Source organism: Myotis brandtii, unplaced genomic scaffold, assembly GCF_000412655.1.
Source record: "Myotis brandtii unplaced genomic scaffold, ASM41265v1 scaffold99, whole genome shotgun sequence".
In the NCBI taxonomy this organism is placed as follows: Eukaryota; Metazoa; Chordata; class Mammalia; order Chiroptera; family Vespertilionidae; genus Myotis; species Myotis brandtii.
Window position 1 is genome coordinate 1,326,516 of NW_005372121.1, and position 14,774 is coordinate 1,341,289.

A 14,774-nucleotide genomic window follows, 5' to 3' on the forward strand; every position below is an offset into this window, starting at 1 on the left:
CTTCATCTGCCCTCATCTACCTTCCTTCTAGCTGTCTCTGCAGTGGCAACGTGTTTCCATGGAAGGAGATGCCCAGACAGTGAAGCCCAGCGGTGCCAGTGTTCCGAGGGTTTTCAGGGACCCCACTGTCAATATGGTGAGTCACCAAAAAGACCGTTTTACAGATGCTCCTTGATTTATGATGGAGATGTGTCCCAATAAACCCTCCTAAGTGGAAAATGCATTCAGGACTACACTGTAAGTATGGGTTGTCTACCCTGGTGAGTGCACATGGCTTGCTGCTGCTGCCCAACATTGCAAGGGAGTATCATACCACATGTCGCTAGCTCAAGAAAAGATCAAAATTCAAAATTCTAGGTTCGGTATCTGCTGAATGGATATTGCTTTTTGTACCTTTGTAAAGTAGAAAAAATTTGCAGGTCGAGCCATCCTAAGTTGAAGACGGTCTGTATTATGATTGGGAGTTGTCTGCTTTGCTTGCGGGGTCCACTAGCCAATTTTGTCGATTCAGACGAATGGCCGGATTGTCCCTCTGGGGATTGATCGGTGAGCATTTAAAATGAGCCACTAAGCAAAAACCTACAACCTACAGGATATTCAGCATCACAAATTATGCTTTGCAGTATAGGTTTAATTATTCACTGTAAGAGTTCAAAAGGTTGCAGTAAGTACAAAATGGTCTGTTTTATGAAGGAAATGGCAGCTTAATAAGAAAACCCCATTCTAACCTCAGATGTTAAATCTTTAATGGAGCCATGGGTTGAAAGTGCTGGGACAGTACTTTTCTGTAAGATCTCTGTGGTTTGTGAATGAACAGAGTGGGGTTAATGCAAATTCGGTGTGATGTGATATTTACTACTTTTGTTCCCTTTATTTTAAAAAAAGAAAAACACTTGCCTAACTCTCAAATTTTCAAAACTTGATAACCAGTCCACAAGGTTGGCACTTCATCAATTGTCAATGTTGGACACGGGCATTTTTCTTGTGCAGGAAAATCTCATGATGGTCAATGATTTATCCTTTCCTGCATCTGCCATGAAAGCCAGTGCTTCCAAAAGGATTTGTTTTTTGACTTGGTTGTCTGATTCTAGTCGCCAGAGAACCTGAATGCATCTGCATTTACCTTTTCAGGGCAGGACAAACAAAACAAAACTGGTCTTATAGAGAAGTTAAAGAAATAGGTGTAAAGAGCTAATGAAAATACTGTATTCATTATCCTTTGTTGAGAGGGTTGCCTTCTCTTGTTCATTACTTGAGTCTTTGTAAGTGAAATTGAAAGGTTGCTGAAAGCTCATCACACCTGTCCATTTGTCTCCTCTGCCCGTGGCGTTAGGTTAAGGCTTAAAATTTGGATGAGTCACCTCACAGCTATTCTTCTTGTAAATTAATCCTTTGCTTAAAAACACACACACCACACATTTGTGAATTAAGATATAGCTGATTTTTAACCCCAATTTATTCTGTGACTGAGAAATTCCAATCCTGAGACCAAAATCAGTGGACACGTTGAGCTCTAGGGTGTGTCTTCATCTGTTCCCATTATTTTTAAGAAGCTAACAGAAATAATACATCGATCCATGACCACAGATTATTTGCCTCTAAATAAATTGTGTCAACTACATGTGCAGCACCGGTTTCCTCATCTTGCTCAGTAGCTGTGATGGGCAATTACACATGTCATTGATTCATTAGACTTTTTAAAAAAATTAATTATTACTTTAGTAATTCATTGGTTTTGGTGGGGCACATCTTTCAAAACATCAAGTTCCTGAGGGGAAAGCTAATTAAAGAAACACATGGTAATGGTAATGGCCTAGAAATTATACCTAGACTAATGTATTCTTGATTTTCTACATCAGTATTTGAATATTTTGATTATTCAAATTTCTTCAGAACTTTTATCTACCAAAGTCATTATAGTGCTTTCTGAAATTGAAGTACTAAATTTCATAGGCTTCAATTTTGGGTTGGTGAAAATACGGGGTTATTTCAAACATAGGCAGAATCAGCTTGTCTTTTCCACAAGTTTTTTTGTACTCTCCAAAGTCCTAGGAGTCATGATAGATCAGCTATACAAAATACCTCTCAGGAGTATGCAGTGCATTTTTAGTATCCTTGTCCAAGTGTGTTTATCTTTAGACTTTGACGGTTTTTTATTTTTGTCACCATGGGCCTTCTGTTGAATTTTAAAAGAAAAATGGATAAGTCCTGCTGGATATACATCCTGAAGTAGGAATTCAGGCATTTCCTACAAGGTATCATATTTCATCCAGCAAAATGAGATATTACAAAGTATGTAATGGAAGAATTTTGGAGATTTCCTAGGAAATCAAATATATGGCAATTGGAAAACCCAGTTAAGAAGGAATAACAGCTGAGTCATGAATATGCATTAAAAATGAAAATCAGCAGAGGTTGTTTTTAAAAAGAATATTATTGATAAGACACATACTCTGTCAAGCAGGTTGATTGTAGTCTGGAGATGCTACCTATCATGTCTGTTATCCAATGCTGTTTTTCACATTATATAAATAATAATTCAAGTGATAGAAAATAATTCAAATAAAAAATTCAAATATAAAAAATTGATAGTAATGAGTATAAGAAAGTAAAAATGCACAGTCCTATCTCCCTCAGTAACCATGTAGCTTGCTTTTGTATATGTTTATTTATATTCATACACACATAAGCAATTTTACATGAGATTACCTTCTATACACTGTTTTGTCATGAATACCTCACTTTTTTTCTTACCCTCCTCTTCTGTCCTCTTCCTCTCTAACTTCCTCTTCCCTCTCCTCCCCTTTAACAACCTGCTGAATACTCTTTTATATTTCACAAGGCTCATGGAATCAAATGTATAGCTGCATCATATTCCATGGTATTGATGCACCATACATTTTTAACCCTCATTTATTGGTGGACATTTTGTTTCCAGTTCGTTGGTACAACAATCAGGGTGCAATAATGTGGTGCTTCTATGTCTGTGATTCAGAGTCCTAGCAGTGAGATTGTTGGGGTTATCAGTGAATATATGTTCAACATTTATTTAAATTATTTGTAAAATGTTTTGTGGGCCATGGTAATGGCTTTACCAGTTTATTTGGTTTGGACAGATCAAAATCTAGATGAATGCTAATTATTGTTTTTTTGGCATGCTGGCATAATAGGGAATCACTTGCATCTTCATCCAAAACCAGAGATCCGAGAAATTAAAGAGCTGAAGATCAGTTATTGTAAACATGGATTGCTCTTAGTATAGGGTAAAGTTGACTTTATTTGAGACACAGGGAAAAAGAAGTCTGTAAAATGAAACAGATGGCCTTTTAAAAATGAAGAAAAGAATCTCGTCCTAGAGAGAGAAGGGACAAGCTAATAACTGAATGAAAAGCTTGAAGTTAATAATGATTCTAAAATTGCTGATCTACTTAACTCATTTGAAAAATCTCCTTCTAATAAGGAAAAATGAATGGAATGAATTTTGACAATTAGGAAGTAATGAAGAACTTTCTAAAATAGCTATTGATTAAAGGAATCAAAAGGAATACTTTGAAGATTTGAACGCATGCAAATCAGGCAAGACAGCTGGTGGTGAAATTTTCTTTCCTTTTTAATTTTATGGATCCAGGCGGAACAACTCGGAGCTTTATTAACTGACTAATATCACACACAAATCACACCTTTTTCGCTCATCACTTATCCCATCTTTCCTTTCTCTGGCCAGTTAAATTATAAGTCAGGTTAAATAATGTGCCTAATGATTGGATGCTAAGACTCTGAGGTTTTCTTTTTTTATTATTCACATGTTATTTTCCTTTCCTTTCCCTTTCTTTCTTCTCTAGTCAGTCTTCCAGTTAGTCAGTAAATATTTACACACCAGGCTATATGGTAAGTACTGCACACACCCAGACTAAAACAAATATGGTATCCTTAGGGTAATGGTAAATAGAGACCAGGAATCCCGTGATTATAATGGGATTATAAAGCTCACAAGTGCTTTGATGGAGGGAGCTTCTGTCTGAAAAGAAAACTGGGTTATCTGTGCCATGCCAGGAGATAAGGAAAGGGTTCTCAGAAGATTGGAAAATACAAACTACAACTTATTCTTAAAGGTAAACAGAACAATAATATGAAATGGAGCATATGAAATGGAATATTTTCCAGAGACATGAGAAGCACAGCAAGTTCAAGGAATAATAATAATACAAGTAAGTTCTCTTGGTTGCAGTAAGGGATGCACATGGGACAAGGCAAAAAATGTGGCTTTGTTTACGCCCAGGGCAGCCGTTCCTTAACTTTTCATGGTCCAGCCAAACCAGCTACTCCAGACCTTATGTAGAGGTGGTTAACTGATTCTGCAAGGAATCTGCTAGTTGCCTGAGCAGACAGTCCAGCAGTTGGAGTTTCTTGAGCATGAACAGCACGGGTTGGTACTGCATAGTCCTACGCCAGACTTCCCAAGCATCTCCATTACTTCAAAGTGTGATGCTTATGCACATTAAAAATGGAGTGTTGCTGGAATGCTTTCTGGTGACATGGATAAATCTTCAGCAGTTCTAGGGCTCTGGTTGAGTGTCACCAATGACCACTTGTACTATCTTGGAGAAGTCAATGTTGTCATTGTCATTATTTGAGCCTCAATGTCATCTTTTGTAAAATAATAATAGTTCTAATTTTTCTCAGCACCTTTCATGTACCACAAACTATTCTAAACAATTTATATGGATTAGTTTTTAATTCCTATAATCAGTCTATGAAGTGAATACTCTCATTTGCCCTGCTTTTGAACCTGATTGAAGCATGCAAACTTATCCAAGTTCAAATAAGTAGGAAACAGGTGATCTGGGATCCATGGCAGTGTGTTCTGGATCCAGAGTCTGCAAGTTTAACCTTCAAGCCATGGTCCCTTTAGAGTTTGGCATAATTATATGTCTTCCAGGTTGTTATTTGTGAGAGACGTATGAGATAATGCATGTGATCTGTAAGTTGGAAAGCATTAACCAAGCGTTACTCTTTATTTTGACTGTAAATTCTCTGCGAATCTTTAGGGGGAATGCACACCGTGAAGGGGGAAAGGCTTCTGTTGTTGTTTTGCTCCTCATCCTGTGGGAAATATAAGCAAACCTTGGGTGTTGGGTCACAGGTATGATTTTGAGCCAACCAGTAGGTTCCAATCAAGAAGTTCAATAAACTCTCTGCATGATATATCTGTTCTATGTGGATAGGAGGTTGGACCACATAGAACATGTTATGTTCCCAAGAGAATTTTGAATTTAGGAAGTGGTATAGATTGAGTTGTGTACCCATCTCTCCTCCCCCCCATTCATACATTGAAATCCTCACCCTCAGTAGCTCAGTATTGACTTTATTTGGAAATATGGTTGTTGAAGATATAACTAGTTAAGATGAGGTCATACTGATGTAGGGTGGACCCCTAATCCAATATGACTGGTGTCCATATGAAAAGGGAAAATTTGGACACTGAGGCATGCACACATGAAGGCAGAGATCAGGGCTGTATCTAAAAGCCAAGCAATGCCAAGGATTGCCAGCAGACCACCAGAAACTAGAGGAGAGGATATGGAAAAGGTTTTCCTTGCAGTGCTCAAATGGAAGCCACCCCGCTGACACCTTGATCTCAAATTTCTAGCTTCTAGAATCGTGAGGCAATGAACTGATGCTGTTTAAGCCACGCAGTTTGTAGGACTTTGTTGCAGCAACCCTGGCAAACCAATATAGAAAGCCTAGAAAACGTTTTCTTTTTACCCACAGCTTCATTTCAGCAGTAGGTCTACTCAGACAGTGAAAATGGGGAAAACTCAGCAGGGGTTTATAAAGAGCAAATTATGCAAAGAAAACTTGATGGATTATTTTAATTGAATTATAAAATTAGTGTGGGAAAAAGATTTAATTTGGAAAAACTGCAAAATCATTAATTGAACATGCTTATCAATCTGCAATCCTAAATGAGCATTACTAGAAGATAGTATAAATGAAATGCAGGTTATATTATGGAGGTAAATGGGTATGCGTTCTTAGCATGAAAACCAGTGTGAAATTCAGTGTGATTTTGTTCATCATGTGAAGATACATGGCATTAGAGCCTTAAACCCTCAGCAGGGTTCTAACAAGTTCATATTAAGGCAACTGCATTCTGCTTTGCATAAGTTGACAGAAGGAGGTGACAGTATTGGCAAGGATTGGGCCAAATTTGATAAAGGCACAGATAGACCATTTATGAGGAAGTTGAAGCAATAACTATGCTGAAGATTATCCATGTCACCAGAAAGCATTCCAGCAACACTCCATTTTTAATGTGCATAAGCATCACACTTTGAAGTAATGGAGGTGCTTGGGAAGTCTGGCGTAGGACTATGCAATACCAACCCGTGCTGTTCATACTCAAGAAACTCCAACTGCTGGACTGTCTGCTCAGGGAACTAGACTTATGGAAAGCAGAGTCCTTGCAGAATCAGTTAACCACCTCTGCATAAGGTCTGGAGTAGCTGGTTTGGCTGGACCATGAAAAGTTAAGGAACGGCTGCCCTGGGCGTAAACAAAGCCACGTTTTTTGCCTTGTCCCATGTGCATCCCTTACTGCAACCAAGAGAACTTACTTGTATTATTATTATTCCTTGAACTTGCTGTGCTTCTCATGTCTCTGGAAAATATTCCATTTCATATGCTCCATTTCATATTATTGTTCTGTTTACCTTTAAGAATAAGTTGTAGTTTGTATTTTCCAATCTTCTGAGAACCCTTTCCTTATCTCCTGGCATGGGGTAAGTGCCATTAATAGTCCCCTTTTGCAGATGGCACACCTGACGTAAGGCAATGTTCAGTGACTTACCTGAGATCATTCACGTAGTAAATGACAGAGCCAGGGTGTGGACTCAGGCAGTCTGGCTTCTGAGTTCATCCTCTCAACCACTATGTGATGCTGTTTCTTTAAAACATAAGAACTTCCCTGTTTATGAAAAATATAGTTGATATTATTTCCCTGAAAGGGACATAAGGTATTTATGCTTTATTTTTAGTGTTTAAACCTGGTCACTATGCTAACAAAACAGTCTTCCTACACAACATATGAGCTTAAATGATTCTCTTCATTTAAAGTTTTGCTCATTATACATGCACGTATTGAGTGGCTGTTTAGGACCTGTGTAAAAAAATACAGAGCTCTGCTATTGAAACGTCTACATTCTGGTTACAGAGACAGGAAAACAAATCATTATAATGTGATGAACGGTGTTCTCAGAAATACATTAAAGGGGCACAGGAACCGGGTCATGGTGGGGAGCTGGACTTGGGGAGTTGTGGCAAATAAGACTGCATATTAATACCATGCCACTCAGTACTGCCAATATAAATAGTTTGATCTCAACTCTTTGGATATGTTGTGCCACTGAGGATGTTAAATGGGTGTTTATTTGTAAAAGTGTTTTTTTAAATATATATTTTATTGATTTTTTTACAGAGAGGAAGGGAGAGGGATAGAGAGTTAGAAACATCGAAGAGAGAGAAACATCCATCAGCGTTTTATTTGTAAAAGTGTTTTAAAGATATAGTTACAATCTAATGGAAAGAGGCTGAAAAACCAAAGGAATAGGAAATCTTATGTCCTTGAAAGGGGCAAATTTTGCCTGTGGTAATTTTTTCCTTTTTTATTGCTAGCTGACAAAAGTTCTTTTTTAATATCAGACCTCTCTTATTCTGTCAGGTACAAAGTAATACTTAAAAATGCCTTTTTATTGGTTTGTTTGCTTTTGATTACAAGTTTAAGCCTGTTTTCTGTTAAAGAACTTGATAACTATACTTTGAAAGAAGAAATCATGGATTGAAAAAGGTATCATCTATTGCAGATATCAATACTCTCCAATATTTTTTGGAATGGTTTAGCTGAGTTTTTGCTTGCCATATAAATTTGAAGTATATGGGATATGTGCCTGTGTGTGGTGGGATCTTACTCAAGCTTATTTATACCTGAGTATCATGAACTACACTAACATTTCTGCCAACAGTGGCCTTTGGGATATATCTCTCGGTTTGGGCATCTTCATTTCTTAGTTATTTTTGAAGCTATAATTTTCTTAACCTGCTGTAAAAACCTGGCTGATCGAGTTTCTCTCTCATCGATGTTTCTAACTCTCTATCTCTCTTCCTTCCTCTCTGTAAAGAATCAATAAAATATATTTAAAAAAAAAATTCCCTAAGTGATTAGGGTGTTTTATGTTGGGTAAAGATAATCTTTTCTCCAGGTTTCTCTGCTCCCAGGACAGTGAGAACGAGACTTCATTCGGTGGGGGTAGGAGATAGTGGGAAGCACCTGGTGGGCCTGTCACAGGAGGGTCATGGGCTTTTGGAAGATAATTTAAGAGTGCGTTTACTGAAAGACAAAGCCAAAAGTCAAATTCTAGGTAAGACACAAGGGAGGAGACTAGTGAGAGTCGAGAAAATTGAGATGAATTGATGTTAAAAGTATAGACTTAGCTGCGCAGATTTGGACCCTGTTCTCAGCAGGAGCATTTGTGCAGGGCACCCTTTGCACTGGTAAGGCACAGTAAGAAGCTGGATGATTCCTTATCATTATATTTTAAAAACATGAATAATCTGCTTTACGGTATTTCTCAAGATGTATTCTCTGGATCGCTGTTCCCATTGGATTTTAAGTAGTGTTAAAGAAAATGAAGTCTCTGTGTTCAAATAAGTTTGGGAAATTCTATGTCAAGTAGCTTTACATTGTGTTTATTCTTGTAGGGCTTTCCAGAGCCTTCACTGTGCTAATGCACATGGTGACTCCCTCACAAGTGTATCTAGATGCCTATGTATTCCAAGCCCATGTGACTGTATATCCCCTTTAATAGGATATTTTCCTAAAGTACGGTGTGTTTGTTATGATATTCTTGAAGTATTCTTATTTTGCAGAGCCCAGTTACTCTGGGGAGAATATATATATATATAGTTGAACTCTCAAATTTAAATATATATGTGTGTATATACAGTATATATATATACTCAAAATTAGATATGATATAGCCTTTTCCAATTTGCTCAACTAATAACAACATATTTATGTAGTAGTTAAACAAACACATTTAACAAGGTGCTTTCCCATGTGTTATCTCATTTAAGCCTCACACCCACTCTGTGAGGGAGTTCATGTTATTCCCAAATTAGAATTGAGGTGACAGAGCGTTAGAAAGCTTAATTGATTTTCCCAAGTCACAGCTGGTTAGTAGCTGAGCCAAGAAGACTTCAACTCAGATCTTTCACGCTAGTGTTTTACGGCATTGTCCCACAGCTACCTGGGGATAAGCAGGGCTTGCCCTGGGCAGTTTCTGGGCTACCATATGGATGGAGCAAAGTTGGGGTGGGGAATGCTTTCTCATCTTTCTCCATTCAGCCCCTCATGAAGTTTTTGTAATTCATAATTTTTTCTTTCTTCCCCTTCATCCATCAGAATTTAGTCCCATTGCTATCCCAGTAAACAACATCAAACTAAAGTATTCATGGATCCTACTGGTTTACATATTTGTATTTAACAGTGAAAACACAAAGCGTATCTAAATGGTGACTGAGTTCTGGCAGTCAGCAGTGGGGTGATATTGTTGAGTAGGGGACCTTTGAGGAATCCCTCTAAATGTTCCGTGCAGAATACTGTTTATTTATTTTTAAAAAAATATATTTTATTGATTTTACAGAGAGGAAGGGAGAGAGATAGTTAGAAACATCGATGAGAGAGAAACATTAATCAGCTGCCTCCTGCACACCCCCCACCAGGGATGTGCCCACAACCAAGGTAATGCCCTTGACCGGAATCGAACCTGGGACTTTTCAGTCCACAGGCCGGCACTCTATCCACTGAGCCAAACCGGTTACGGCCAGAATACTGTTTATTCTCTTTTCAGCTAGAGAAGCAGAACCCTCCCCCGTTTCAGGCAAGTACTAATGTTGGTGGCAGTCCGCTCCATTTTTACCAATGAGCAGAAGCGCTCCTGCTGAATTTGTTCCAAGCCCATGATGCCAAGGTCTGGGTTTCTGACCAGGCATTCTACTACACATAACACCTGCCACCCTCCCTTCCCTTGTCTCCACGCATGTTCTACTAAACTAGTTTTATTAATCTCTATTTCATTGACCTTCAACATGCCTAAGGGCTTAGTTACATCCATAACAAGTATGAGGTCAATGCTCCAAATCAAAGGCTTATTAGAAAATGAAGGCATGTGAGAAATAATTTAACCTTATGCAAAAAAGTGTTCCACCCTTTAGCCTCTGCTTCTGGGAGGTAATCTCTAAGCCCTTGGAATAGCATATTTGATAGGAGCATCTTCGTTTGCCAGGGACCTTGGGTCACTGGATAGTCTAACAATATGATTTAAGGTGGGTGCTGGAGGCTGGAGACTGAAATCAACCAAGTGGGCAATTAATCGCTGAATCAGTCATGCTTATATAGTGGAGTCTCCATAAAAACTGAGCACAGGGCTCTGCTGAGCTTCCCCGACTGGCAGCAGTCCATGTGTATTGCCACACACTGATGCCAGGAAAGTGACATGTTCTGATTCCACTAGGAGTGGACAATGGTAGATCGGCTTCCAGAACTTCCCTACTCTGTCCTATGGACATACTTCCTGGCTGATTTTCATACAATAACTTGTAGTGATTTCTGTGAGTCTTTCTAACAAATTATTGAACATGAGGGTGGTTTGGGGAACCTCCTGAACTTGCAGTTTGATATCAGAAGTCAGGGTGGTCTTTTGTGCAGGCTGTTTCCTCTAACTTCTCAGCTGGCCAAAGCTCTCTCACGAGGGAAGTCTCTTCTCTTGTTTCTTCTCCTTCATGAATGCAGTGCTTTGATCTCTGTTCTGCTTCCTAGTGAGTGTGGGGCACAGGAAAAATCAGTAGCACGCTGTGGCTGCTCAATGTGCAGGATGGTACCAGAATGGCTTTCCTTGCCATTGACGAAGAGCAATAGTGTCTAGACTGCCTAAGTGGTTTGAAAGTAATGGCTTAACCCACCCATTTATTGAATCAGATGGCAAACCACAGAAGGAAAGTGCAAAAATAACAGTTTTATAATCTCTTAGTTCTGAGCAATGCTGGAGACGGGGATGTGGAGGAGTAGGAGAATAAAGTAGATAAACCTGAAGTTTGAAGAGCCTGCCTGTATTTTGAATACACATTTGTCAAAGTCATTGTAATGGTTTAAAAATGGTTTTAAAGACTATATGCTGAAGAATGTTTAACAACTGGAGATTTAGTTATATAATTTAAATAAAAGCTATTTTTCTATTTTGACAGAAGAAATGCTAGGTTTTGTTCTATTGTGAGCTCTAGTGACCCCTGCCTAGCTTTCATTTATCACAAATAATCTTCTTTAGGATACTACAGTTGCTGCAATGTTGAGATGGTTATATTACATCTAACCTTGGAGAAGGGTCAAAATAAATCTGTGAATTAAGCATGAATATAGTACAGATGGCTGAAGAGCTTGTCAGGAATACCCAAAGAGAAAAAAAACCACGATTTTTTCCTATAGCCCATATATACATGGATGTGGCTCCTTTTTCATCTTCTTTGAGATTAGTAGAGAAATACTGTTCTTAATTTTAATCTTAATGTGAGTAAATATCCACTGTGGACAGAGCACCCTAATAGAATAGAGAAAGCACCTGGTTGATGGCCTTGGGTTACTCACATCTACATGAAGGAGGAAATATTCAGATAAGCTGTGATAATCTCCATTTATCTGGAAACAAAGACACATAATGAAAAGCTTCAATGCCTTAACTATGTAAATGTATAGTTGGCAATGGGTTAGAGAAGATCTGAATGTCAGGTGACCTCAATGGTAACTTCATTGTACACTTGGAGAATTATGGATATTTCTGATGGCAGCTATACTAGATGGAGCCATATTGCAATAGGATTCATGAAGAAGAATGAGCAAGATGGAAATTAAAATTGAAAGGAAGCAAGTCGAACAGAGGACTTACACTGAAGATGATGGAAATTAAGACTGACATGCTAATGTGAGAAATAGAAAAGTTAACACAGTGGACATATTTTAAAATGTGATTCAAAGTCTATTTTCTTTTTCATTTTTTTATAATTTAGACTTTATGACTGGCATAATTGAGAAAGGAAAATGTTTTTGCTATGAGTGTCCCTTGAAACAATTATTTTAAGACAAGTAGTGATTAAAATTTTATAAATAATTTAAGGCAAAAGCTATACATTAGGGTTAAGAAGGCTTTTCATAGATAATTAATAAGAAAAGTTAGGTAGCAAGAAAATTAAAGTTGAACAAATCCAATATTTAATAAACAGGAAATGATAGATGTTTTTATGTGATTCATTTATGCACTAAAAAAGTATGAAGGTGTCTTTAATGAAGTCACTGACATGATACTTAAATGGTAGCTCTGCTACTTTATTAGAGACTATAGGCCTGGTGCACAAAATTCGTGCGGGGGGGGGGGGGGTCCCTCAACGCAGCCTACACCCTCTGCATTCCAGAACCCCTAGGGGGCCATCGGAAATCTCTCTCACAATCTGGGACCGCTGGCTCCTAACCCCTCACCCGCCTGCCTGCCTGATCACCCCTAACCACTCTGCCTGCTGGCTGGTCGCCCCTAACTGCCCTCCCCTGCCATCCTGGTCTCCCCTAACTGCCCTTCCCTGCCTGCCTGGTCACCCCTAACTGCCCTACCCTTCTGGCCTGGTCGCCCCTAACTGCCCTCCCCAGCCAGCCTGGTCACCCCTAACTGCTGTCCCCTGCCAGCTATGTTGCCCCTAACTGTCCGCCTCTGCTGGCCTGGTCGCCCCTAAATGCCCTGCCTTGCTGGCCTGGTCGCCCCTAACTGACCTCCTCTCCCGGCCTGGTTGCTCTTCTTAACTGCCCTCCCCTGCTGGCCTGGTCATTCCTAACTGCCCTCCCCTGCTGGCCTGGTCGCCCCTAACTGCCCTCCCCAGCCAGCCTGGTTGCCCCTAACTGCCCTACCCTTCTGGCCTGGTTGCTCCTAACTGCCCTCCCCAGCCAGCCTGGTCGCCCTGAACTGCTGTCCCCTGCCAGCTATGTTGCCCCTAACTGCCCGCCCCTGCCGGCCTGGTCACCCCTAACTGCCCTGCCTTGCTGGCCTGGTTGCCCCTAACTGACCTCCTCTCCCAGCCTGGTCGCTCTTCTTTACTGTCCTCCCCTGCTGGCCTGGTTGCCCCTAACCTCCTCTGCCTTGGCCCCAGACACCATGGCTTTGTCTGGAAGGATGTCTGGAAGGATGTCTGGAAGATGTCTGGTCTAATTAGCATATTACTCTTTTATTAGTATAGATGTTATTCATTCATTCATTCATTCATTCATTCATTCAACAAATCATTGTGCCAGACACTTAACTTGATCTTTTGACTACAAAAGTAAAATACCCTTAATGGTGAAGAAATTTTCTTGGTGGTTAGGAAAAATGGTTAAGTGCCTTCAAGCATAAGTTAGTAAGAAGTATTTCATTCACTTTTAAATATTTTGAAATCCTTAAAAAATGTATGTGACCTTAAGTTAATCATATATTTCTGAGAATAAGAATGGTTTTCATTCATTATGGTTCAATTGTCTTTTATATAATGGAATAGTAGAGATGGAGTTCCATAAAAATAATGGCAATAACAACAGCCAAACAACCTTTCAAAAGTCTCTATCATACCCAAAGGTCCACTATACTCCAAATCTACCCCCTCTCTTTGAAAATATATTGTCTGAATTCCCTTCCTTGTTGTGTAGAAATACAGTATGTATTGTGCTGGAGCTGTTGAGTCCTGGGCAGAGTAATCAGGCTGGATTAAGAACAGGCTTCCAGGAAATTTCTTTGTGGCTTTAAACTACAACATGGTCCTTCTGGATTCAACTTATCTCAGTTGTGAAATGTTGCCTTTGGGAACCAGCTGGGGATTGATAAGTGAGACTCAATATTGTGATTCTAATCAGTTTTTTACATTAAAGACAGTATTTTGATATCTGATCTTTATCAATGAGAATGTGTGTGAGTCATTTTACCAGGTTGCGCGAACATTTTTGCTAAGCAAAAAGAAAATGCATGAAACCCAATTTCAGAGGCTTAATTAAAGTGGCTACTTCTTCAGTTTACTTTTGGACAGGACATTAAGCCTGCTTTTTTTTTTTAACATAAGAAAAGAACTTTCTTCACAGGGAAATTTCCTCTTACTGCAAAGATACACCTATATTATGTATGAATGGCCACGTGATTGGATTGGCATAAAGGAGATCACCAAGTTAAACTAAGTAGTAGAGAAAAAAAAATGACATTTAAGACTATTTTGATGTCTAAGGTTTTATGATCTCTAGATGGTGATTTTGAGGCCTAAACTAAACACTGTCATCTTTGTATCTGACCCCGAGCAAGGGGCCTGAAACAAATTGAAATGTGCTTGTTGAATGAGTGAGTTAATGGCTTGGTCAGAATTTTATTTAGTTTATTGTGTAGCTTTAAGTTTGAGGCTGCAAAGTTAGGCTTCAAAGGCAGTTTATTTATTTATTTACTAGAGGCCCGGTGCACAAAAATTTGTGCACTCGGGTGGGGGGGGTGTCCCTCAGCCTGGCCTGCGCCCATTTGCAGTCCAGGACCCCTTGGGGGATGTCCACCTGTTGACTTAGGCCCACTGCCCGGGGGATCAGGCCTAAGCTTGCAGTCATACATCCTTCTGGCAACCAGGGAGCCCTCGGGGGATGTCCGACTAAAGGCTTAGGCCCCCAAGGGATCGGG

General features: G+C 39.4%; 1 protein-coding gene across 1 annotated transcript in view; it reads left to right on the forward strand.

Moving 5' to 3' along the window:
- MEGF6 (multiple EGF-like-domains 6) overlaps window positions 1-14,774 on the forward strand; it is a 611,514-nt gene that overhangs the window by 85,913 nt on the left and 510,827 nt on the right. The window contains exon 4 of the mRNA XM_014533611.1: window positions 32-136. Within this exon, the coding sequence (XP_014389097.1) occupies window positions 32-136 (105 nt within the window). The remainder of the gene's footprint in view (window positions 1-31; window positions 137-14,774) is intronic.